The sequence below is a fragment of the Amblyomma maculatum genome, chromosome 9 (genome assembly GCF_055883805.1).
Source record: "Amblyomma maculatum isolate TAMU_Amacu chromosome 9, ASM5588380v1, whole genome shotgun sequence".
NCBI classification, from domain to species: Eukaryota; Metazoa; Arthropoda; class Arachnida; order Ixodida; family Ixodidae; genus Amblyomma; species Amblyomma maculatum.
This window is the reverse complement of record NC_139352.1, coordinates 50158077-50181282: the sequence shown is the minus strand read 5'-3', so window position 1 is coordinate 50181282 and position 23206 is coordinate 50158077. Positions and strand designations below refer to the sequence as shown.

The 23206-nt window shown below is 49.7% G+C and overlaps 1 protein-coding gene across 1 annotated transcript in view; it reads left to right on the top strand.

Annotated features, from left to right (window-relative positions):
- The window catches only part of Abcd1 (ATP binding cassette subfamily D), a 75999-nt gene that overhangs the window by 25632 nt on the left and 27161 nt on the right, over window positions 1–23206 (top strand). Inside the window, exon 2 of the mRNA XM_084578752.1 lies at window positions 13007–13196. Within this exon, the coding sequence (XP_084434878.1) occupies window positions 13007–13196 (190 nt within the window). The remainder of the gene's footprint in view (window positions 1–13006; window positions 13197–23206) is intronic.

Below are 23206 nucleotides of genomic sequence, written 5' to 3'. Positions count from 1 at the left end.
CTTGGTATGTCACGCTCTAAGTGAAGTTTTTGTGTATAACGAAATTCACGTCGACATGCGCGAGTATATGACTGCCACTCCTGCTTTACAAAGCATGCTATGAAAGCTGAGGATCATCCTCATTTTCGACTAGAAGGAAGCGGATGCCATGAGTAGCCCTCACTTAATTCTCATCCTTAATTCATGAATGTGTATAGTTCTTGCTTACCTGCCTCCCTACCTTGGAGCATGTGCGGTGGTGGATGATTGTTGCCAGTATGCATTAGTAGATCGTCATCCGCACGTGCGGTGTGTTGGAAATGCATCTACAGGTACGATTGCCATACATCTGACCTTCTGAAGGCCCTTCTTGCGGGCCTCCGGTAAGCGCGTCAAACTGCCGAACTCAAGGACGTTGTCTGTTCCCATGTCTGTTGAAGCCGAACGCTACATCGCGTGCGACCGGCTTCGCCACGTTGACCGCGTGGTGTGATTTCTTGACTCGGTCGGCTCGTGTCACGCTTGAAGGCTTCCGCTGTTCGTGAGCGCGGTGTCTACTCCGGGCCCCCCTGCGTGCAGGTACATTTTGCGACTTATACAGTTTTTTTTTTCTATTCACTATTGTATACGGCCCGCAGCTGGTTGCCACCTTCGGAAGCTCCAGGTGTCGCATCGCAACCCCCCTAGTGTTTCTGCGTCACCCACTACACGCTTCCTCTAACTTACCGCGCTTGCCGTTATAGTCGACCTTGTGTTATAATGGAGCTGTCAAATTGACCTCATCCTGGCATCGTTGCTCGTGAGACACCTTCGCCTAGATTTGCGAGAGACGAGACATAGCTCTGAAGGAAAAAAAAGTGCAATGGAAAGACGGTGTTGAAGCTTGGCTGTATTGCTGTCACCGGGCGCTACAAGGATGGATTTATTTACGCGCTTTTTCTTTGGTGGTGCCTTAATTCTGGCAAGGAGACACAACCTCCCCAGTACTATTCACAGCTTGTTTAGAGGAAGTATTCAGATACTTGGAATGGGAGCAGTTAGGGATAAGGGTAGATGGAGAATACCTCAGTAATCTGCGATTTGCTGATGACATTGCCTTGCTAAGCAACTCGGGGGATGAACTGCAGATAATGATTGATGACCTAGACAGTAAAAGTAGAAAGGTAGGCTTGAAAATCAATATGCAGAAGACTAAGGTAATGTTCAACAGCCTCGGGAAGGGACAGCAGTTTACATTAGGTAGCGAAATACTGGAAGTAGTAGGCGAATATGTCTATATAGGACAGGTAGTAACCGCAGATCCGGACCATGAAAAGGAAACAACAAGAAGAATAAGATTGGGATGGAGCGCATTTGGCAAGCACTCGCAGATTATGTCTAGCAGCTTACCGGTATCGCTCAAGAGGAAAGTATATAACAGTTGCATCTTACCTGTACTCACCTATGGGGCTGAAACGTGGAGGCTAACCAAGAGAGTTCTACTTAAGTTGAGGACAACCCAGAGGGCTATGAAACGAAAAATGGTAGGGGTAACATTTAGAGATAGGAAGCGTGCAGAGTGGGTCAGAGAAATAACTCAGGTTACCGACATACTAGTGGAAATTAAGAAGAAATGGGCATGGGCAGGACCTGTAGTGCGAAGAGAGGATAACCGATGGTCGCTTAGGGTAACAAACTGGATTCCACGGGAAGGAAAGCGTAGCAGGGGGCGGCAGAAAGGTGGGCGGATGAGATTAAGAAGTTCGCAGGGGTCAAGTGGATGCAGCTAGCGCAGGACCGGGTTAATTGGAGGAATATGGGAGAGGCCTTCGCCCTGCAGTGGGTATAGTCAGGCTGATGATGATGATGATGATGAAATTCTGGTCCTGAACGGGGACAGAAAATTTATCCCGGCCTCGGCGGCCGCTTTTCGATGGAGGCGAAAAGCAAGGCGCCCGTGTGCTGTGCGATGTCAGTGCCCGTTAAAGAACCCCAGGTGGTCGAAATTTCCGGAGCCCTCCACTACGGCGTCTCTCATAGCCTGAGTCGTTTTGAGACGTTAAACCCTACAACCCCCTAAATCAGCGCCACTACATGACTCAGAAGCAGACCCCCTGGGCCCTACACTTTTGACAAAGGCTCTACTTGTCAGCATGTGAGAGAAAAGCTCGATGTCATGGCCACGACGTGCCTGCCTATAGTCGCTGTAGTACCCCGTTTCACTAGCTGTTCGACGTACGTTGTACGAAAGGTAAGGGCTCCCTGGGCCGCTCAGGATGACGCCCCATCTACATGACTGGGTTCCCACCGGCCTGCCATCCCACCTATGTAAGAACGCCCTAGAAACACAGTCGTGTTGAGCCCGCAGTCCTGACTATCTCAGGTCGCCCTTACCTTTCGAAGAGCTGCAAGCAGCTTGTGAAACGTATAGTACAAGACCACTGAATAAAGAGTGGGTTGATGGGCGAGTTGGTAACAGCTCGTTGTGCATTGTATGCGAGCGCTGTCTTTGTGGGCTTCATCTGTTGGCTGTTTTCGATCTGTGTACCGTCCATAATTCGATAAGTCCGCTGCCCATCATAATTGTTCGTCCTGTTCGTCGTCAATAACGGCTCGTGGCTAAGAGCCCTTAGTCTCGTTTTTCTTTCCGTAAACGCGAATATACTTGACCGACGGAGTCGAACTCTTCGCTCGCGTTCAATACTTTCTGTATCTCTTCTAGGCGTAATCGAACATACTGGGAGCTCCGCCGGGGTGGCGCAGGGGTTACGGCGCTCGACTACTGTGTCCAAGGAAGTGGGATCGAATCCCGGTCTCGGCGGCTGCGTTTCGATGGAGGCGAAACGGAGTGGCGTCCGCGCGCTGCGCTATGTCAGTGCGCGTTAAAGAACCCCAGGTGGTCGAAATTTCCGGAGTCTTCCACTACGGCGTCTCTCATAGCTTGAGTCGATTTTGGGACGTTAAACCTCACAAAACAACCGACCATACTGAGAGTTCATTTTGAGTGTTTCCTTGAAATTTTCACAAAATTTCTTCAGTATATTCCTTGATTTAAGGGAACGCTTATCCTGGCTTTAACAACCAATTTTTCTTTTCTTTCATCGCCCGTGAAATAAATATGAAAAAAAAAATCGCGAGGGGAAAGGGGTCGCGCACATAGAGCCTCGCTGCGCAGCTTAAACAAAAATGATCGCGTGCCGGTTGCCTGATTGCTTGATGCTGCCTCCGTACGGTTTCCTGGCCTTGGATCGGCTGAAGACGAGTGCGCGCGGTTGTTGAGCCAGATATGGCGAGATTGCACTGTACTTTATACAGTCACTCTCCGTAGCGTGCGCAGCGTGCTCGGCGCTGCTGGGAGCCGTCAGTACTTAGGAGCTTGAGACTTAAAGGAAGTACTTTTCACGCAATAATGGCATTGGGGTGATGGCCTTTCAGCTCATCCGAACATTCAAGCCGGTAGCCCGCGAAGCGTATAGGCCTCGGTAGTTAGCCGCAGCTAATATGCCTTCTGTTTGGCGCATTGATTGATTGATTGATTGATTGATTGATTGATTGATTGATTGATTGATTGATTGATTTATAGGAAGGGAAAGGCGCGGTAACTGTCTCACTTGTTTTCTGTGGACACCTCAACCTCGCCTTGAGGGAAGGGAGGAAGGTGGGAGTGAAAGTGGAAAGAGAGAAAGAGGAGCCGTAGTGGAGGGCTACGGAGTAATTTCGACCACCTGGGGATCTTTGGCGAATTATATGACGTCAGATTGGCGAAGCAAACGATTCCTCAAATCGAGGCCGCTTGAGCGCAACGTGGAAATTATACGGATACCAGCACATGAATCCATCGCAGGGAATGAGGCTGCTCACGAGTTTGCCCGAGCTCTCTATCACCGGGCGGCTGCCGAGCAGCCCTCTTGCATGGATATAAAAGATAGCCTAATCTCGTAAAAAGAGGTTACAGAGCACTATAAACTAAGCAGAAGGGTCTATCCGCCGCCAGACCGTTCCCTCGGAAACGGGGAGGCAATTGCATGGAGGAGGCTACAAGGGGGCAATCATATTAGTCCCTTTTGGGTATATGCAACAATTTCAAAAGATGAAAAGGATCTACATTGCATAATATGTGGGAGATGGGGCACTCTAGATCATATTATTTGGGAATGTAACAACAGCCCAGGAGCTAAAGAAAATATAGATAGAGACGCCTGGGAGACCCTGCTGCGAAGCGAGGACCCCGCTCAGCAGCAGCAAGCCATCCGCCTGGCGGCTGAGGCCTTGGAGGAACAATGCATATTCACCAGACCTTAGTTCGCGAGGCTCCTGAGTAAGGCTCCATCAGGCCTGCGTGCCGGGGAGTCCGAAACGGAGCTTCTTCTCGGTGGAAATAAAAAGTTTTCAACAACAACAACAACTAGTCCTCGGCTATTGTATACTGGTATATGGTCGATGATCACCCCTGCGGACAAGACCGTGGCCCACTACGCGCGACCTATAATGTAATTGAAATTTGAAGGGCGTGTCACCAGAAGTTTGTCGGCTGGATTACGTTCGAACTTAACGAGTGGTAAGAAAACGAATGGAAAACGAACGACATTACTTTTCTTAGTTTTCGCTTGACGCAAAACAATCGTGCGAAACCAGCTGCGCCGAAATCTGTGCATGTTGTATATACGCCAGAATGGTTTGTTCATCACAACTCACGTATAATCACTTCTTTGCGCGAGAGTCTCTCGTCACTGTGCACGTATACCGAAAGCCGTAACGTGTTTATTGAGTTCTCGGCTTGGCTTTGTGCCCAGATTAATTTCATCCTCGGCAGAGCGCGCGCTCTGAGTGGACTGAACCGGTGCGAATGTGGAAAGCAGTTGAAAAATGCGTGTCCCTGCTCTTCTGCGTGATTAGCGTTCGTCGTGCAGATCCTTGAATGCAGTGCTTAACGCCCGCATTAATAATCCTTGTACGCATTCAAGTCTGCTGCTTTCTTTACTCACTTTTCTTTTCCACGCGCGCTTTGACGCACTTGGTCGCCTCCTTTTCGACGTGCGTTGGCATATGCTAGAGAGGAATAAAAGATTGCGAAGCTCGTCCTAACGTTTTGCATGATCAGGTAGGCGTACAGGTGCTATCTCGTCACCCGACATGCATTAGAATATATATATATATATATATATATATATATATATATATATATATATATATATATATATATATATATATATATATATATATATATATATATATATTCTAACGCATGAATAATATATGTATATATATATTAGACTGCTGGTTTCCTGTCGTGGTCGCCTTCTGCGAAGCTGTACGTGATCGGTAGAAGGACTTCTTTCCTTAGCCATTATCAGAGGACCGCTCTGTAGTGGTTACGTTGCTAACCTGCGTTCGGTTTGTCTATGCCCCGAAGGGACGCCCACCAACATTTCAAGACAGACTGGTATTCGCGGAAGTCCCCGCTTTCAAGAATTGAGTCCGTTCGACTTCAAGGCCAACTTGAACGGTTTGGCCGTGACCCTGGGACGCGTGTGTCATGGGCAGAGCAATTCCAGGCAAGATATAGTATACGCGTGTGCTTCGATGTTTCCAGGTCTTCTCGGCAATGTATTCCTGCGCTCGCTCTGGAAAGCTTCTTCAGTGATTAAAGGAGTGCGCTACAGTATGCTGGCTGATTCTTAGGCCGCGACTTAGGATAAATACGGCACTGACGACTGTACAGCCTTTGTCACAAGTGTAAAGCCCGGGGGGTCCACTTCTGAGCCGTGTAGTGGAACTGATTTAGCGTTAGTGGAGGCCCTTTCCATTGGAGAGGGTAGGGCAAAAAATCTTACTCTCAAGAGATTTGGAACATTGTAAACACATTACAAGCCGCACAAAGTGGCTCAGAAGCAGACTCCCTGGGCTCTACACTTTTGACAAAGACTGTGCATGCAGTCAACGCGCTGCGCGAACGCACGTATTGCCGGGCGAAATATAAACAACTTTGCGTGTTATTAGCGCACGAGCATTCTTGATCGGCGCGGTGGATTTCAGTGCAGCCACTTGCGCGGTTTGGGCACTGTACCCAACTGACGACTGTAGCCGTCGGACCTTCTAAGGTCACGGCCACTTGGAAGTTGTATAGCACTTGTGTCCAGGGTGTTTAATAAGTATCCAACGGGCATTGTGTTGAATGACTGCGCTTCTTGCGTGTCCCTTAAAAAAAAACACTTAGCAACGCACTTCTTGTAGACCCTCCCACCTGCTCCTAGAAGTGAAAATTGCTCATGCGTAGTTTCAAGGCACTCGTTCTACCATAAAATAATACATTGAGATTTTTCCTCGTCATACGCGCCTCCAGTGTTCCCAGCGGCTTCGTGTGTGTGTGTGTGTGTGTGTGTGTGTGTGTGTGTGTGTGTGTGTGTGTGTGTGTGTGTGTGTGTGTGTGTGTGTGTGTGTGTGTGTGTGTGTGTGTGTGTGTGTGTGTGTGTGTGTGTGTGTGTGTGTGTGTGTGTGTGCGTGTGTGTGTGTGTGTGTGTTATGTTGGACGCAATTCACTGGCCACACTTCTATCTTCCCTCATGCACATTCGCTGCTTTTTATCACCTCGCTTGGTCTTTATCGTGGCCACACTCGTGACCGCCACTTAGGCAACAATGGGCTCGCTCCTGAACTTGCCACTGCTCTATCACCCCCCCCCCCCCTCACTCTGTTCTCCCCCCTCTTCATTCCTCTCCCAGCTCTTCTTCTGAAGGCCGCGGGCACTTTCTGATTCGTGGGAAAGACCGGACACAATCCCATTTCCTCACCTTCCTCTATCGCCATTGTTTTTGCGAATAGCAAGTACTTACACCTTCCTCTTGCCTCCGCGGTTCCTTGCCGTCTGTGTGTGTGTGTGTGTGTGTGTGTGTGTGTGTGTGTGTGTGTGTGTGTGTGTGTGTGTGTGTGTGTGTGTGTGTGTGTGTGTGTGTGTGTGTGTGTGTGTGTGTGTGTGTGTGTGTGTGTGTGTGTGTGTGTGTGTGTGTGTGTGTGTTTTTGTGCGGTGGTCGTGGATGATATGGTACCTATACCGCGGCTCTTAGTAATACGTTTGGCACTGTAAAAATGTTGCCAGCGCGGACTTTCTTTCCTTCTTTTTTTTTTCTCTTTCTTTTTCTTTTTCTTTTTTCTCTCTTTTTTTTCCTCTTTTTTTTTTCTCTTTTTTTTTCTAGTAACTTCCCCAGGCCGTACGTTTCAAGCGGTTGCACACACATAAAGGGGGTGTGCAAGCAGGAGGGGAGAGAGAAAACGACGAAGTCATTAGTGCACCTTGTAGGAGTTAGTCACCGCCGTCACCGCTACGTGTAATCTACGGATGAGCCGTTTACCGGCGTCGCTCAATTTCAGTTTCGCGCCAAAATGTTTAAAAAATAAATTAATTAATCGCTTTTATTTCTCGCGCCGCAGATTTCTAGGGATCGGGTTTCTTCCTTTCGAGAAATTTAAGATATGACATTGTCTTGTCCGCGGCTTCCAACTCCGTATTGGAGCTAATCACCACCACACTGTTCTATAATTAGCGTTTTAATGAGTTCTTGGTTAATTAGGTATGTGATTAAAATGATTTTTAAAGTAATTTTCGTCGGCCGCTACTTTGTTTTCATCCGACAAAAAAAAAAAAAAAACTGTACATTTCTTTTTTAAATTTCAAACTCTCTTTTTGCGATATTTTTTAAAGTTTTCGCTTAAACACCGGTTGAATACTAAGTTTAAACTATAATACTACAAAAAGGCAAGGGCGACCTCTGCTCCTAGCCACCTTCTTACACAGTCGTGCAGTGCGCACGTCATCCAGACTGGCCCAGTTCGCTCTTACCTTCCGCAGTGCTGCGAGCGGCTTGTGAAAGTTACTATATAGGTGTCTTTAATTTCGCGTTTTAGGTTACAATTCATCAATTTTACGCGAAGCGTATACAAGGAACATTTCTTAACCTACACCGGCTACACCAGTGTAGCACTCCGATACCTCCAATGTTTTATTTATTTTATTTTATTTTTTTTGCTACACTAGTGTAGCTGGTGTCGTGGTAATTGGCACCGCGGGTCGGAAATATTCGCGAGGGAAGATCCCGATTGGTCGACAGGGTTATGACGTCACATCCACATTGTCCCGTGCGGGGAACTTCAAACACCCGGCATTCAAAATGAAGCTATATAATGAGTTGGGGAAGGGCTTAAATGAGGCCAAAATATGCGAGGAGGTTCCTCTAATGAAGATAGCTCAGGAAATTAGAAGTAATTTAATGAAATGAATTTTGCGTATGACTTACTGACGATTGTTCTTGGGACGTGTACTGGTGTTGCGGTAATAAATTTAAAATTTAAATGTTTTGAGCAACAAAAAATAAAAAAAAACTCGCACAATGAAAGGGCGCTGTTAAAGTCTCACGCGCAGGTACTTGCACTTAACTGGACTGGCGGACTCCCCGGAGTGTTCAACTTGTGGCATCCCCGAGACTGTGGACCATATATTATTGGTGTAACCAGTGTATGCGCGTGAACGCAAGTGCTAGCCGTTTCCTTGAAGCGTGTAGACAAGAGGCCGAGGAGTTGCTGCTGGGCGCTTGGCAGGACAAGGGGAAGGGCGTCCAGGCAGGTGCGGGTGGTGGTGGTAGAAAACATTTATATAGGACAAATACAGGAGGTTATGCGTGAGCTGACCCTGAAGGGGCCAACCCTCACAAACACTAGGTGAAGGTCCCTAGTTCGGGACCCCAGTGGCGTCTGCCGCCGCTCGGGCTCGCCCGACTAAGGCGCTTTGCCGTTTTTTGTGCGCCACCGGACTTGTCTCTCGCTTGTAAAGCAAGTTGCCGTGTCTGTATATATTTTCATATGCCTTCTCCCACATCGTCACCCATCACGATCCTCTTTCTTTTTCCCTTCCCCAGTGCAGAGTATCAGGCCAGATTTTAATTATTCCGGCCAACCTCTCTGCCAGTCCTTTCAATAAACCCATCTATCTATCCTCGCGTCTACTCTTAAAATTTTTTTCTTTCATGTGCCCATTTTGTATATGCGTCGAGAAATGTCACTGCACGCGTTGGCGAGTGCATCGGGCAGAGCCACGCGCTACATGCATATTTTTTATTCTAAAAACAGAGAGACGGCATTGTGATTTTGCCTGTTTTTATTGCGAAAATTCAGAACGTATTTCTTGTACCGTTACCGTAATATCCAATTGACGCGGGATACGGTCATTTTTTTATTATTTAATTGATCCCAAAAAAGCCAGGCAAGCGTTTTTTTTTTATTTTATTAGTATTCTTCTTTTTTTTCTTCTTTTTTTTTACCTCGCTAGACTTTGCGAATCAGTGTCCAGTGCTGCGATTGCTTTGGCCGCGCGTGGCGACACCTTATTGTTGGTACGCATTTCAGTATATTGGCTTTTGGCTTGAGCCGTGCCACTTCGTCGCCGTAGTCGAGATCGGCGAATAGCCACAGCGAACTGTAATGGTCGGATGCAGTTGAAGGCCGCAATACATCGTACTGAGCGCTAGCTTTGAGCGACACACCTCTGCAAAAGAGCTAGCCAAGGCGTTTCCATCGCGAGAACGTTTCCATTTGAGGGACGAAAGGCTGAACGCCGTTCGATTGCCGTATACACACGATGACGTTTATTCACCGAGAAACGCGTTCCAATGCCGCTTGTTATTATTCAGCTTGCCTCCGTGCTTGTGCCTTCGCGGCAGTGATTTCACTTTTGATTTATTTATTTATTTATTTTTTACCACTGTGTCGACCGCGTCTGGGTTTCGTCCAATAACGAAGGGTGCGGCGGGCGACGCGTCAGGAAGGCACTAAATAAAAGGAATTGGTAAAACAGGTGGGAAGAAGCAGTGCATATGGAAATGAACCGGAGCGGAACCCCTTTATTCCGGCTACGATGTTCAACTGAAAGGAGGCACGTCTCTCTCTCTCTCTGTCTCTCTGTGTGTGTGTGTGTGTGTGTGTGTGTGTGTGTGTGTGTGTGTGTGTGTGTGTGTGTGTGTGTGTGTGTGTGTGTGTGTGTGTGTGTGTGTGTGTGTGTGTGTGTGTGTGTGTGTGTGTGTGTGTGTGTGTGTGTGTGTGTGTGTGTGTGTGTGTGCGCGTGGGTGCGTGGGTGCGTGTGTACACGGAGGTATCAAATTCAATAAAGGAGTGCTGTAGACCCATCACTCGGAGGCCTTTTCGGAGCTTCGCGACTTCTTGAACCGAGCCGCGTCGGTGGCGACGCGGAATCTGCGTCGCAGCGCGCTGTTTTGGCTGTTTCCACGGGGACAGACCACGCGGGAATCGTATACTCGCGGTTTCCTCGCTGCCTCAGCTTGCCATATGAGGTCTTTATGGACTGTTGCGTTTCGGACGTCGCTCTTTGTTCAGGAAAAGTCTGGGTGCCTGAAATTTTCTTTTTTTCTTTATCCATCCGCTACCATAGTGATTTGCAGATCGAGGCACGCGTATGCGTCCGCGGCTCATCCGCTAATTAATGTGAGATGCCAAGTCCGTGCCGCCGCTTCTTTCCTCGAGCTCGAAACGCATCGGTGATCTCCGTTCTTGCAGCACTTTGCACACGTGGACGATCGCAGATGGTGTAACCCTCGAGAGCTTTTGTCTTCGCATCATGCATTTCCTGCACGCACGCAGGTCGACATGGCTGCGGCAATTCCTCGGGAGAAACAAGACGATGAGGACGCGCCCTTATTGATGACACCGTTCGGCCAGGGGAAGACGGAGAGCTCGGGGAGAAAACGACAGCTTCCTCATCTCTGTGGCGGTTGTGGCGAAAGGGTGCGAGTGGGGCGGAAATAACCGCGCGCGCGCTTGCTGCTTTGCGCGTAGCGCGGTAGCAGCAGCAGCAGCAGCAGGTCGGGAGACGAGCGCTCGCTTCCTTCGCCCTGCTCCACCTTTCGCGGGATCGGACGCGCGTAATGAGCTCCCGCTCGTTATCGTCTAGTCAGCGCCGGTCTGCGGGCCTGTGCGCGTTCGGAAATCGATCGATCGCCGCGCTTTGCCAGGAGCCGCGCGTGTCTGCGCATGTGTTGATCGAAAGTGCACGGACTGTTCGGCTTCCTTCTGGGCCACGCATTATGGTGGGGTCTGCTTTGCATCACAGTAACGGCAGACCTATACGTCTTGAAGCGCAAAGGAGCTATGCAGCGTTCTCGTTCGATTCGTCGAGCCCTGGAGAGAGAGAGAGAGAGAGAATAGGCATTTGTTTACGCAGATGGACATCTCAGTGCCCTCTCGCAACTGCTTTTTACTGCCGTTCCACCGTTGCACTAGTAAGGCGAAAGCCTTTAATGGCTCATGCTGTCGTGGACAAAATGTGTCCCACTTTTGCGACGGCTCTGATTGGCCGAGGCGGGATGACGTCATAGAGGTCTCGACCAACCACAGAGCACCACCACAATATGCGCGAATGCATACCTTATATGGCCATACGTCAATCAATGAGCAGTTACTAGTAATGACTAATTAATTATTAATTGATGCCTAATTAGGTCATTCGTTATTTTTCAATTTTATATCAATTGTTTGCTGCCTACTTAATAACTAATTAATTAATCATTTGTGCAAGTTGCGTAGCAGAATGCGGCACTCGGGCTTTCGCCTTTGACTACTTTGGTCGGTAAAGTCCCTCATAATTTTTATTGGTTTCTTGTATTCCTGTAAGTGATTACTTTAAACTTGTTCGGCGTTTTTGGGTGGTATTTACTGTGCGTAGGTTTATCTGCCGTTCATATATGGCATCTGGGAGATTGCCCTAAATATTCGATGAACATATATTGCATCTACGTTTGATTTATATCTTTACATCACTCATGACCATGTGATTCCTATTACTGACATGCGCTTCTCTACGTAGCCTTTAGCTAATTTTACATGATTTGCTTGACCCTTTTTGTTCCCGGTTTGCCGACGCTCTTAGGTACCAAACGACCTTATTGCGGCAATTAACGTTATCGGTCGTCTTCTTGAACTATATACCTCAAGCTCTCGCTACTACCGGCTGCTGTTCGGTGACGTTACAGCTGTAGCCTTGGCAAAACGGCTCGACACGGCTCTGCTACATAAAAAAAAAAAAAAAGTATGGCCTAAATTGAGGCTGACATAATATCGGCACATGTACATACATCGCTTGCTGCGCATGCTTTTCACCGTGGCGAGCACGGCAGCATCGTTTGGGCAGCAGTCGGGGATTTATCGGACTAGAGGCAATGCCAGCAGCCCTTTCCCAGTACACCGCGAACGAACCAACGGTGTCTAGACCGCTCTTGGGACGTATGCATAATCAATGAATATCTGCCTCGCGGAAAGTCATTAAAGGAGCGACCACGGAAGGACCATGTATTCGTATTCGCCGTTTTTTTTTTCCTAGATGACTACGCATTGAGAAAGTACTTTGGGTTAGGTTATCAAAGAAAGAAAAAAACACAAACTCTCGCCACTCCAGAACACTCCATGCAAAAGGAAGCACGGATATAGAAAGATAAGGTGAAGTTAGTTGCAGACGATCACGGCACGATGTCGTCTGCTGCTGCTTTTTGAGGACAAGGAGGGATCGGAAGTATAAAGTGAAAGCTATTAGAGCAATGCGCTGGAAAAAGAAAAGAAATTAAAGTGGTGTCCCTGCTCGCTCCATTTCGTATACGATTTTCTTCGATGGCGGTGTGCGGGAGAAATTGTCCTGCTTCTTCTAATGGCGTTTGTGTGGACTGGTCGCGACCAGAGCTCCGATCTAGTGTAATTCGGCAGCATTTATAGTCACAAGGCCATCGTGTGTCGAAATGCTCCACTTTGATTGGTTCGATTTTCAGATTAACTAGATTAACTGCTCCGTGTAGTTCGGAACACGGACTTACGGGCCCGAGCAGACTGTTCAGACCCATATACGTGGGGCAGTTCCACGTGAAGGCGCTTCTGCGCCGCTGAAATCAATAAAGTCAAGAAAACGCCTTTAAAGCGCGGGCACTTCTGTGGGTAGAAGGATTATAGCGGGCGGTCGCTGGAACCGGAGTGTGATGGAGCTTTGTTTATATTTGCGCAGGTTGAGCTGGGCCTGCTGCAGAAGAGCTACCGCGCGCTGGCGCGCCAAATGAACCTGATCTTCAACCAGCGGCTGTGGTACATCATGCTGGAGCAGTTCCTCATGAAGTACATGTGGAGCGCCACGGGCATGGTCATGATCTCGCTGCCCATCATGACCGGCATCACGCCGCGCGTGGAGGACGACGACGGTATTTCTTTTTCTTCTTTTATTGCGAAAGCAATACTACTCTAGGTTTCGAGCCTTCAGCGTGGCGCTTCGGTAACCACGTCTTACCCACGTGACGCTGTGACGTCACACCCCACGTGACACAAAAGCTAGAGATTGGCTCCCAACTCAAGCGGTCGGCGTGGCGCGGTCGGAGCCACGGCTCATTTGGCAGGAGCTGCCAACTTGGGTCTCTCGTGTCACATGGGGCGGTTATGTCAGAATCAGCCTGCTAGGACCCTGGCATTTAAGTTACCCCTATAGGCCACTAAGGCACGTTCATACGGCTTGGTTAAACGGGACTTTATATGTGAGCTGAGGAAGAAGAAAAAGAGAAGAACGCTCGGTCACCCGCAGATAAGGCTTTCGCTCAATATTTGGTTCAGCAGAGTTGAACTCTTGTAATTTTTTCTTCTCTCTTTCAGCCGCCTATGGTAGCATATCTGCGTCCGTCTTTGGTGGAGAGAGTTGAATGCGTTTCCGTTTCGCTACTGACGTGAGGCGTTTGGGAGAGGACCGCCAGAGGGCGCTACGTTGCGTAACGCGCGCTAGCTCTCAAGTCGGAGAGATTGATCTTTCGTAAAGTCTAACCGCCCAGCGCTGTTCGCATCGGCCAGCATTTCGCAAGGTTATTAAGAACGCTGGAGCTGTATTTTGAAGGGACGTATTCCCTGCCATGTCGCTCTTGCCGACGGGGCAACGCGGATGACGACAGCTTCGGTACATGGCCCACGTGACATGGCATTGGCATGCAGGACTAGGTCTATGGGGGCCTTGATGAGCCTGGTTCGTGACTGTAAGGTTGTTCCACCATTCTGGTCATGTAGTTATAGCAGTTCCCTCTGGAGTCGATCCAGTATGCAGTGAGGATAGCACCTATACTTCTATATAGGCCCTCGCAGCGCCTTGTCACTTCACTCGTAGTGCACAGCTAGTTGGCATTTAATAGACAAGGGCGTTATCGTGATGAGCACGACATATTACAGCAGTGGCACTTGTTTGTATCAATTCGATCCGAAAGATACTTGGATACATAGAATTCTTCATCGTCGAATTTCTTCTAAAACGCCTGCTCCAGCAACTGTAGATGTTTCTTCGGAGGCAATCCATAGCGTTATACCAGCAAGCAGGTTTGACCGGTACACCATACGTGGCGAGAAGCGTCGCGCAGGATAATGCGTCCTCACGTTCTTTGCTTTGTTTCAGACGCCCTTCCATGACGACCTCGGATATATGCACCCTTCTTTGTTCTTTCCCCCCTTTGTCTACCGCGACCAACCCGCGTTGAAGGCCGAGCGCGTATGAGAGTAGCTGTAGTGAGCTTGGATGATCCTAATGTGTGCGAGACTGTTTATGTCGGCTGGAGTTTTTTTCCTCGCATCAGCCATATAGCGACACTCATTGCTTTCTTTAGTTATTTTGTTCTGCTTTCGGCTACCGCGGTCGGCGACGGCGGTCTCTCCTCTCGCGCGCTCGGCCGCTTTCCACTGATGACAACTGCACGTGCTGGGATGACACGGGCTGCTGAACAAGCCATGCTGTATTTGGACAGCTAGGGACATGCGCAGCATTCCATCGCACTCCGTTGTTCTTGGACGTGAGACGCTTTTTTTTTTAAGCTCCCATTATTGACGAAGTGAGACGAACTTCGTCCGAACCAGTGGCCTAACTGTGAGGGATAGGCTCAGAGCGAACTTATCCGAAGTACGTATTTCGAAACTTGCCGCCCGAATAGTACCCAGCAGCTGAAACAAGCACACAAGCAAGCCAAAATCTTGAGCTCTGCTATAGTGTTTCCAACCGATGGCGACGTAGTCGGATCATCCTCACCGTATCGTCTATTTGTGGTGCGCATAGAATGTCTGCGAACGAGCGAATAATTTATTTTTGAAGAACGGAAGGACGCAGTAAGTGTCTCACTTCTCGGTGTTCACTTTAATCGTGACGTAGCGGAAAGGACAACGAAATGTAGTGAAAGACAGCAGACTTGGAAATAAGTACCGTAATAAAAGGCCGCGGATTTATACATCAGGGAAACATGGGGTCCTTCAACGTGCTCTGACATCATTATGCACAATCTCTATCTTGAGTGCGTTTCGACGACAAGAAAGGCGGTGATTATTATTTTGTTTTTATCTTTCTGCATTATATATTTCAGATCGTAGAGCTGTCGCCACCTGGGTATATACTTCTCGTGCCTTTCTTGGCAACTGAGCTTTTACGGTCGAGAAAGATAACAGGGTGCTTGGCCGTATGCATATTAAACGTTTCCCTAAATCGCCTGGTCGACGACTTGGCGGTTTGGCGCACACTTTGTTGGCTGGGTGTCTTCATTTAACACCTACGGTGAAGAAAAAAATTTCCTGGCTCGTTGCCCGCTCCGCGGGTGCTGATTAGAGCTCTCAGCAATACGGCTGCACAGTTGCACCCTTCGTAAAGGTCTGTTAGGAAGCACCAGGTGTGCAGCGAACTTGTGATCCATGCCAGGGAGGGCAACAGACCTCGCGAACTAGCACGTTCTTGTCTTGTTTTAGTGAATCGTCCTTGTGTTAAAGCTTAGCGCGCTTACCTGATGATAGAAAACCAACTAGCCGCCATTACAGCATTGCTTCCAAATATTGAGGCGAAAGCCTTTATTGCGTCATCGTTGTCATCAGCAAAAGTGTCACGCTTTTGCGGCGGTTCTGATTTGTCGAGACGGGATGACGTCATGTAGGTCTCGACCAATCAGAGCACCACCACAGTATGCGTGAACGCGTGCCTTATAGACCATATGCCAATCAGTGGACAATTACTGATTAATGACAGATTAATTGATTGCTAATTGCTAACCAATCACTGATTACTAATTATTGACAGTTGCGTAATTATTTACTTAACTACTAATTAATGCCGCGCACCCGGTAAAATCAACCGCACAACAGTAAACGTAGAACAACTGCGAAAATACAAGAAGCGCGATCTCGTCACTGCCAAACAGAATTCACCGAAAATGCACTCGCAGAATGTGAAAGAGTAGTCGCTCGCTTTGCTTGCAGCAGCATTCATCGTTACATGCGCAACAGTCGCGTAGCAGAATGCAGCTCTCAGGCTTTCGCCTTTCGTCACTTTAGTCGCCAAAGTGTCCTAGAATTTTTCTCTATACACCCGCGGAGCTCGAGGAGCATTTTTTAAAACGGGCCAAGTGTTCAGGACTTACAAGTCCTTTTGTGCGATCGCAGACGATCTTTTTCTCTCTTTCAACTGACGTTTGCCCATTGAAGCCGGCTGTACTAGCAGTATTAAAAAGTGGTGTAGAAAAGTTCCCCCCGACTAAGGTTTCCGAATAAACTCGCTGAGCGCTTCGTCGTCTCCGCTCCTATGCGTGCGTGTCCGGCGTGAACAATCGCGCCAGATTACTCCCCTCGGCTGCTTGGTCAAGGGCACCGGCGCCACTCGCTGCCGCCGTTGCCCCTGCAGCAGCCGGCCGGGAGCGTGGCTCTCCGCCGTCCAGCCGGCCGCGCGCGCTGCGCGTGGCGCGCCACGAGCGAGCGCTTTCATCTTCTCACGGTCGCTGCCAAGCCAGTGCTGTTCGTTTCCCTGCTTGCCCTGCACCTTTCCTGGCATTAAAACTAAAGTCCGCCTTCTCCCCTGCTTCGCGCGTACCGCCATCTATACGGCGCTCGATTAGAGAGTTTCGGCTTGCACCGTTTAACTTACAAAATCAATTGCGCCATCACCACACGCGCTCCCACTGGAGGGAGCGGTGTACAAGCCAGGGCAGTTCGTTTACGGCTCCCCCCACCCCTTCCCTCCTCTTCGTCTTCCTGGAATGCCCCCCTCCTCCTGGAATGCAATTTATATTTCTTAAGGTAACTTCAGATACAAATGGGGTTATTCTTCAAAAAAGTTTGTTTTTTGTGCTGTTTTTTTTTTTTTGACAGCAAAAGAAAAGCTGCGTTTTTTTTTTCTCTCCAATCATTTTCATATACAATATTGAAATTATGAGCTGCTCTTCACCGAAGCAAATGTTGGTTTCATTTCGTCCCGTACTTTTACACGCATCTCGCATCCCTAATCCATCCGCGCAGGACTTGCTTCCCTTTGCTTGTTCATCTGCGCAAACATTCACTATTTGGAATTCATAAGACCTTTCCAGCAGGATGTCGTTATTGTATACAGCATAGCACATGGTGTATATAGTGACCGGTGCCGCTGACACGTCTACTCAGTACTCGTAATCTGGCCTCGCTCGTTCGAACATCGGTGCTGCGTCTCTAATCGCGAAACGAAGAGCAGCCGAAACGCAGGAAATGCAGACAAGACGCCCGACTACTGTGCCGGAGTTCCCGGGTTCGAACCCGACCGCGGCGGCTGCGTTTCGATAGAGGCGAAACGAAGTGGCGTCCGTGTGCTGTGCGATGTCAGCGCACGTTAAAGATCCCCAGGTGGTCGAAATTACTCCGTAGCCCTCCACTACGGCTCCTCTTTCTCTCTTTCCACTTTCACTCCCACCTTCCTCCCTTCCCTTACGGCGCGGTTCGGGTGTCCACAGAGCAAGTGTGACAGTTACTGCGCCTTTCCCTTCCTGTGAACCAATTTAACTTTAACTACTTTTGTCGAGTGCCGACGCGGTAAGAATAGTCGAACTGCGTAATCTTTAGCTTCGCAATAATACCATCGCTGAAGTTAGGTACCGAGAAAACTTACAAGAAGCCCAGCTTTCTGGTATACGAACGAGAAGGAGCCAGTGAGGTTGATCTCGGTGCTCACTTGTATGCCTCCATGCTACAGGGGCTTAACTCATGCGGTCCGGAAACGCGGAACGCTAACGTACGCATTACGAACGCTATATAGGCAGCCGCGTAGCTCGTGCAGCCTGCGAAACCAGTAATTTACCACGCCCTGGGTGCCGATTTAAAGAAAGGAGACACGCTCCGTTTGCTTCTATATTCACGTGTGCGGGCCGTAACATAATAAGCAGATCCTTTCTACGACGGACGCGCCTAATATTAGCGCATACGCATGCCGGGTTATAGCGCAACACCGCGCATGCGCGGTGGATGGTGCGTGCTCCACCTTGCTCTACAACTTACTGCGCGCAGCGTGCTTACGCTAAGCCTGTCTTCGTGAGTCCCCTTCCGGGATCGCACTGCGTGATGGCATCGAGGAAAGAAAAAAAAATCGAGGATACTTTGGCGACTGAGTGATGAAAGGCGAAAGCCTCAGTGCTGCGTTCTGCTACGCGACTGTTGCGAATGCAGCGATGAATGCTGCTACGAGTAAAGCGAGCGACTATCTGTTTCACATACTGGTGGTGGTGGTGGTGGTAGTGGTTATTTATTGTATGTACAAAAGGAAAGAAAAGATGTTTGCCAGCCCCTGTATCTGCTATCTGATACAAGGGCTGGCAAACATCTTTGCTTTCCTTTTTTACATACAATTCTGCGAGTGCTGTCGTGACGCTAAGTCGACCCGGCCTTCACTTGGTAGCGTGCAGAGACCCCGGGTTGATGAAGGATTGAATCTTCGCAGTTGGTAAAATATATGCAAGCAGTTTTAATGGCACTTTGAGAAAACTTATTTACATGAAAAAAAAAAAAAAAGGGTATATCAGCAAAATGGCAAGCGTTAAGAGTTCATAGCGAGAAGCGTCTGGAGGAGCCGTTTACCCAGGGCTCAGAGCGTCATTTCGTGCTCTGCAACGTCCTTAAATCCCCCTATGTCCAGCCCCTCTCTGAAGATGCTGACCAATCAGTTCCAGGGCACACCCCTCAGATATCGGCAACCAATCGAACACGTCACTGCACTGATGGTCTGATGCACTGACTGGTCCAGTATTGTTTCGTCGGGCGTGGTCACTTGTTGTCGGGTAGAGCTTGGGAACGGCGAGGAGGTAAATTTCGATTCTTCTGCAAAGATCCGCTATGTTGGTTCCGGCAAGTGGATTTCCTTCTCAGAAACCCAAGTGTACGTGCGCGCCACGAATACTGCTCCCAGCATTGTCCCTTTCCGGCAATTGCAACTCTTTCCTGCATTCACGGGAAATCCTCTAATGGCCGTAATCCTCATGCTCCTTTCTTCTCCTGTACGTCTCCTGTACGTTAGCGGACGTGTCACTCCGATCGTCTCCTTTTGACAATAGGCATTCCTCACTTGACAATAGCGCCTCTCGACGGGAAGGGTGAACAGTTGAACAAAAGCACTTCCGGCTATTTCTCACAGGGCGACGTTTCTTTGTATTTTTCTTGACATTCCTTGACAGGGCCAACTTGGCAGTTGTAGGGTCACGACAAAGCAAAGCATGCTCACACAGAACGATTCATGTGAGCACGCTCACTTAGAGCCCTTGCACAAACAGCACATATCAATATCATGCCCACAGGCGCACAATAGTGCGCGCAAGCGCGGACCATGCAGGGTCACAACAGTGCATTTACTGAGTGAATTCTACTTGGCAGCGACGAGATCACGCTCCTCGTATTTTCGCAGTTGTTCTACGTGTACTGTGGTGTGGTTGATTTTACCGAATGCGCGGCATTAATTACTACTAAAGAATTACGGTAATGTCACTAATTACTAATTATCCAGACATCAGATAATAAATAGTAATTAGTAACTAAGTGATTAATCAGTCCTTAATAAGTCATTGATCATTGATTGCCATATGACCATATAATGCACGGATTCGCGCATACTTGGTGGTGCTCCGTGATTGGTCGAGACTTCCATGACGTCATCCCGTCTCGACCAATCAGAACCGCTGCAAAAGCGTGACACTTTTGCTGGCAACAACGATGAGGCAATAAAGGCTTTCTCCTTAAAAAAAAAAACCCGCATAGCCAAAGCATCGGACGAGTCCACTTTGGTCGCTGGGGGAGGTCACATGACTTACCCTGACGTGCGTATGCAACCTTGCGTGGATCGCAAGGTTACGCGGCTCCGCGGGTAGCAGCGAGCGTGGCCGCCACATTAACTGACTCTTGACTCACGCTGCAGGTGTTGCAGCAACTCTGACCGTGACGTGGCTGTCGCCGATTTTTCTTATCGCTGCCAAGCGATCGATCAGCTGGTCATTCGAGTGTGCGCGCCGCGGGAGAGGACCACGTGGTCACCGGTCGCCGCGAGTCCGGTGCCAACAGCTCGCTCGCTCTTCGGATTGCACCACGTTTCACCGGGTACCGGAGAGGACTGGGGCGCGGCGATTAATTAAACCAGGGAGGAGGACATCGGAGCGGATGCAAAGAAAAAAAAAAGGAGAAAAAGAAATAAGAGACGAACCACTAAAGGCATCCGCGTCCTTGCCTGCGGAGCAATGCGTATAATGCTCTCGGCGAATGAGGAAGAGGGGTGGGGGGGTAATTGTGGCCTCTGTAGCGGCCGTTGTTGGGCTAGCAGTTGCGGCACGGCGCCTTCGCAACTCGTCCTACGTTTTGTTCGATGCAATCGACCGGACAGAGGCGATATGCGGAGCATCCGCTTCGTGAGCAAAATGAGGAGAGAATACGAATCTTCTATCGGGCGCATGTGGCAAATATGTCATGACTTTCAGTCCGCCAAGAGGAAAGTGGTAAGTGTAATAGTTGCGCATACATTGCTCCTGTGGTGGATCACCCGCGGCGCCGCCAGGAGCTTGGAAGCTAACGAAAGGAGCTTGAAATGAGCTCAAGGCCGGGCGCCGTGAGTGCGACGACGGAAAGAAAAAAGGCAGCTGGTCTCAGCTCTGAAAATCGAAAGCGGGTCTTTGCGACGGTAGATCAGTGGGTGGCGCCCCGTAGCTGCTGGAATTATAGGTGGGGCGAATAGATAGACGCGCTACGGGGTCTACGTTGTCTTCCTCAAACGCTCCTGCTGGCAGGCTTGGGTCTAAGTATACTGATGATGACCAGCCTGCTGACAGTAGAAATTCGATGAGAAATTTTACTTTGGGATTGGTTGTGTGGAGCTGAATGCTAGGTAAGGAGGCTGGAGGCAGGGCAGGAAGCTTGGGCGCAAAGTAGTGGTAGCGATCACTGTTGTTGTTGTGGCTGTAGGAAGAAGAAAAAGAAAATGCACGGGCCTGCTACTGGCTCTGTAGCCTCAGCCACCTCCGCTGCCTCGTGCAGATAGAAGAGAATGTAGAGAAGAAAGATTGGTTTGGTTTGGTTTGTGGGGTTTAACGTCCCAAAGCAACTCAGGCTATGAGAGACGCCGTAGTGGAGGACTCCGGAAATTTCGACCACCTGGGGTTCTTTAACGTGCACTGACATCGCACAGCACACGGACGCCTTGCTTTTCGCCTCCACCGAAAAGCTGCCGCCGAGGCCGGGATTCGATCCCGCGTCCTTGGGAACAATAGTCGAGCGTCGTAACCACTGCGCCACCCCGGCGGGGTGTAGAGAAGAAAGAAAAAGAAGAAGAAAAAGACGCGCGCCGCAACAACAGCCGTCGTCCACCACCGAAGCGGGGGCGGGTGCAATGACGGCCTACAACAGATAAGAATTCTGTGGCAGGCTAGCCCCCGCCGCAAGCGGCAGTGACCTACCTGTCCCAGCCCCATCAGGGAAGTAACCTTTAGCGATCGCTGTACCGACCCTGGCTCTATCAGTATTACGCACCGGCTCCGTCTGGTTCCGAGATAGTCCTCCCCCGCCCCTATTTTGCAGCTGGCGCTGTGTCCAGAAACAGAAAGGTTGGAAGCGGAGCAAACAAAGTTTGGAATCGGTTGTTTTTTTTAAAGGGAACGCTTCCTGTGCTGCATGCCAGCCAGCCGTCGCCGAGATAATCGGTGCGGCGTTCGGCACTGCTCCAACTGCGCTGAGCGTAGCAACTGGGGAGAAAGTGCTTGAGTGTGCGCGCTGGGTTATCGCTTCGGTCGGCACTGCTTGCGCCTTCCTCCCACTGCCAGTCACCTAACCGCGTGTGTTTGCTTATTCTAACACACCGCAGCGATTGCATGAGGGTGTGGCAGTATGAGGTTCTCTACTATACGAGGCTTAGCATAAACCCTTGCAAACTGTGACGTAACGGAAGCCAGAACATATTCAGTTTGCCTTTCGAAGCTTCCGAAAGGCAAACTGCTGGGGCTGCTGGAGCTGCTTGTAAGCATACACACTCCTGCTTGTGGGCGCGGTCGTCACGGGCTACCCTTGACGACCGCGCCCACAAGCCGGAGTGTGTATGCTTACAAGCAGTCCCATAAATGTCAGATTGGATCAGCGGCTGAAAGAAAACAGTGCAACGGTGGATGCAGTGCTTTCGCTGCATCGAGGAAGCGGATGGGGGTCTGGAGGAAGCGTTGCACTTCCGCGTATATTGCGTCACTCGCTACCCTCCGAGCGGCTTCCGCTTTTTCCGGGTAATGCGCCTAACAACAGTCGCTAAGATCCGCTGCGTTCGGGGCTTTGGTCTTGTGCCTAGCTTCGCTGTCCGTATCGGGTTGATATGCGGCGGGCAGCGGCATGGCGTAACATTGGAGGGGGGGGGGGGGGGTTCGGTCCCGAAGCTTCCGCGCAACCTCATGTGCGAGCACTTTGTGTATGTAGATCGCTCTGGTAAGCCGCCTGGCGTAACATTGGAGGGGGGGGGGTCGGTCCCGAAGCTTCCGCGCAACCTCATGTGCGAGCACTTTGTGTATGTAGATCGCTCTGGTAAGCCGCCTGGCGTAACATTGGAGGGGGGGTCGGTCCCGAAGCTTCGGCGCAACCTCATGTGCGAGAATTTTGTGTATGTAGATCGCTCTGGTAAGCCGCCTGGCGTAACATTGGAGGGGGGAGGGGGTTCGGTCCCGAAGCTTCCGCGCAACCTCATATGCGAGCACTTTGTGTATGTAGATCGCTCTGGTAAGCCGCCTGGCGTAACATTGGAGGGGGGGGGGGGGGTTCGGTCCCGAAGCTTCTGCGCAACCTCATGTGCGAGCACTCTGTGTATGTAGATTGCTGTGGTATGCCGCCTGGCGTAACATTGGAGGGGGTGGGGGGGGGGGGTTCAGTCTCGAAGCTTCTGCGCAACCTCATGTGCGAGCACTTTGTGTAT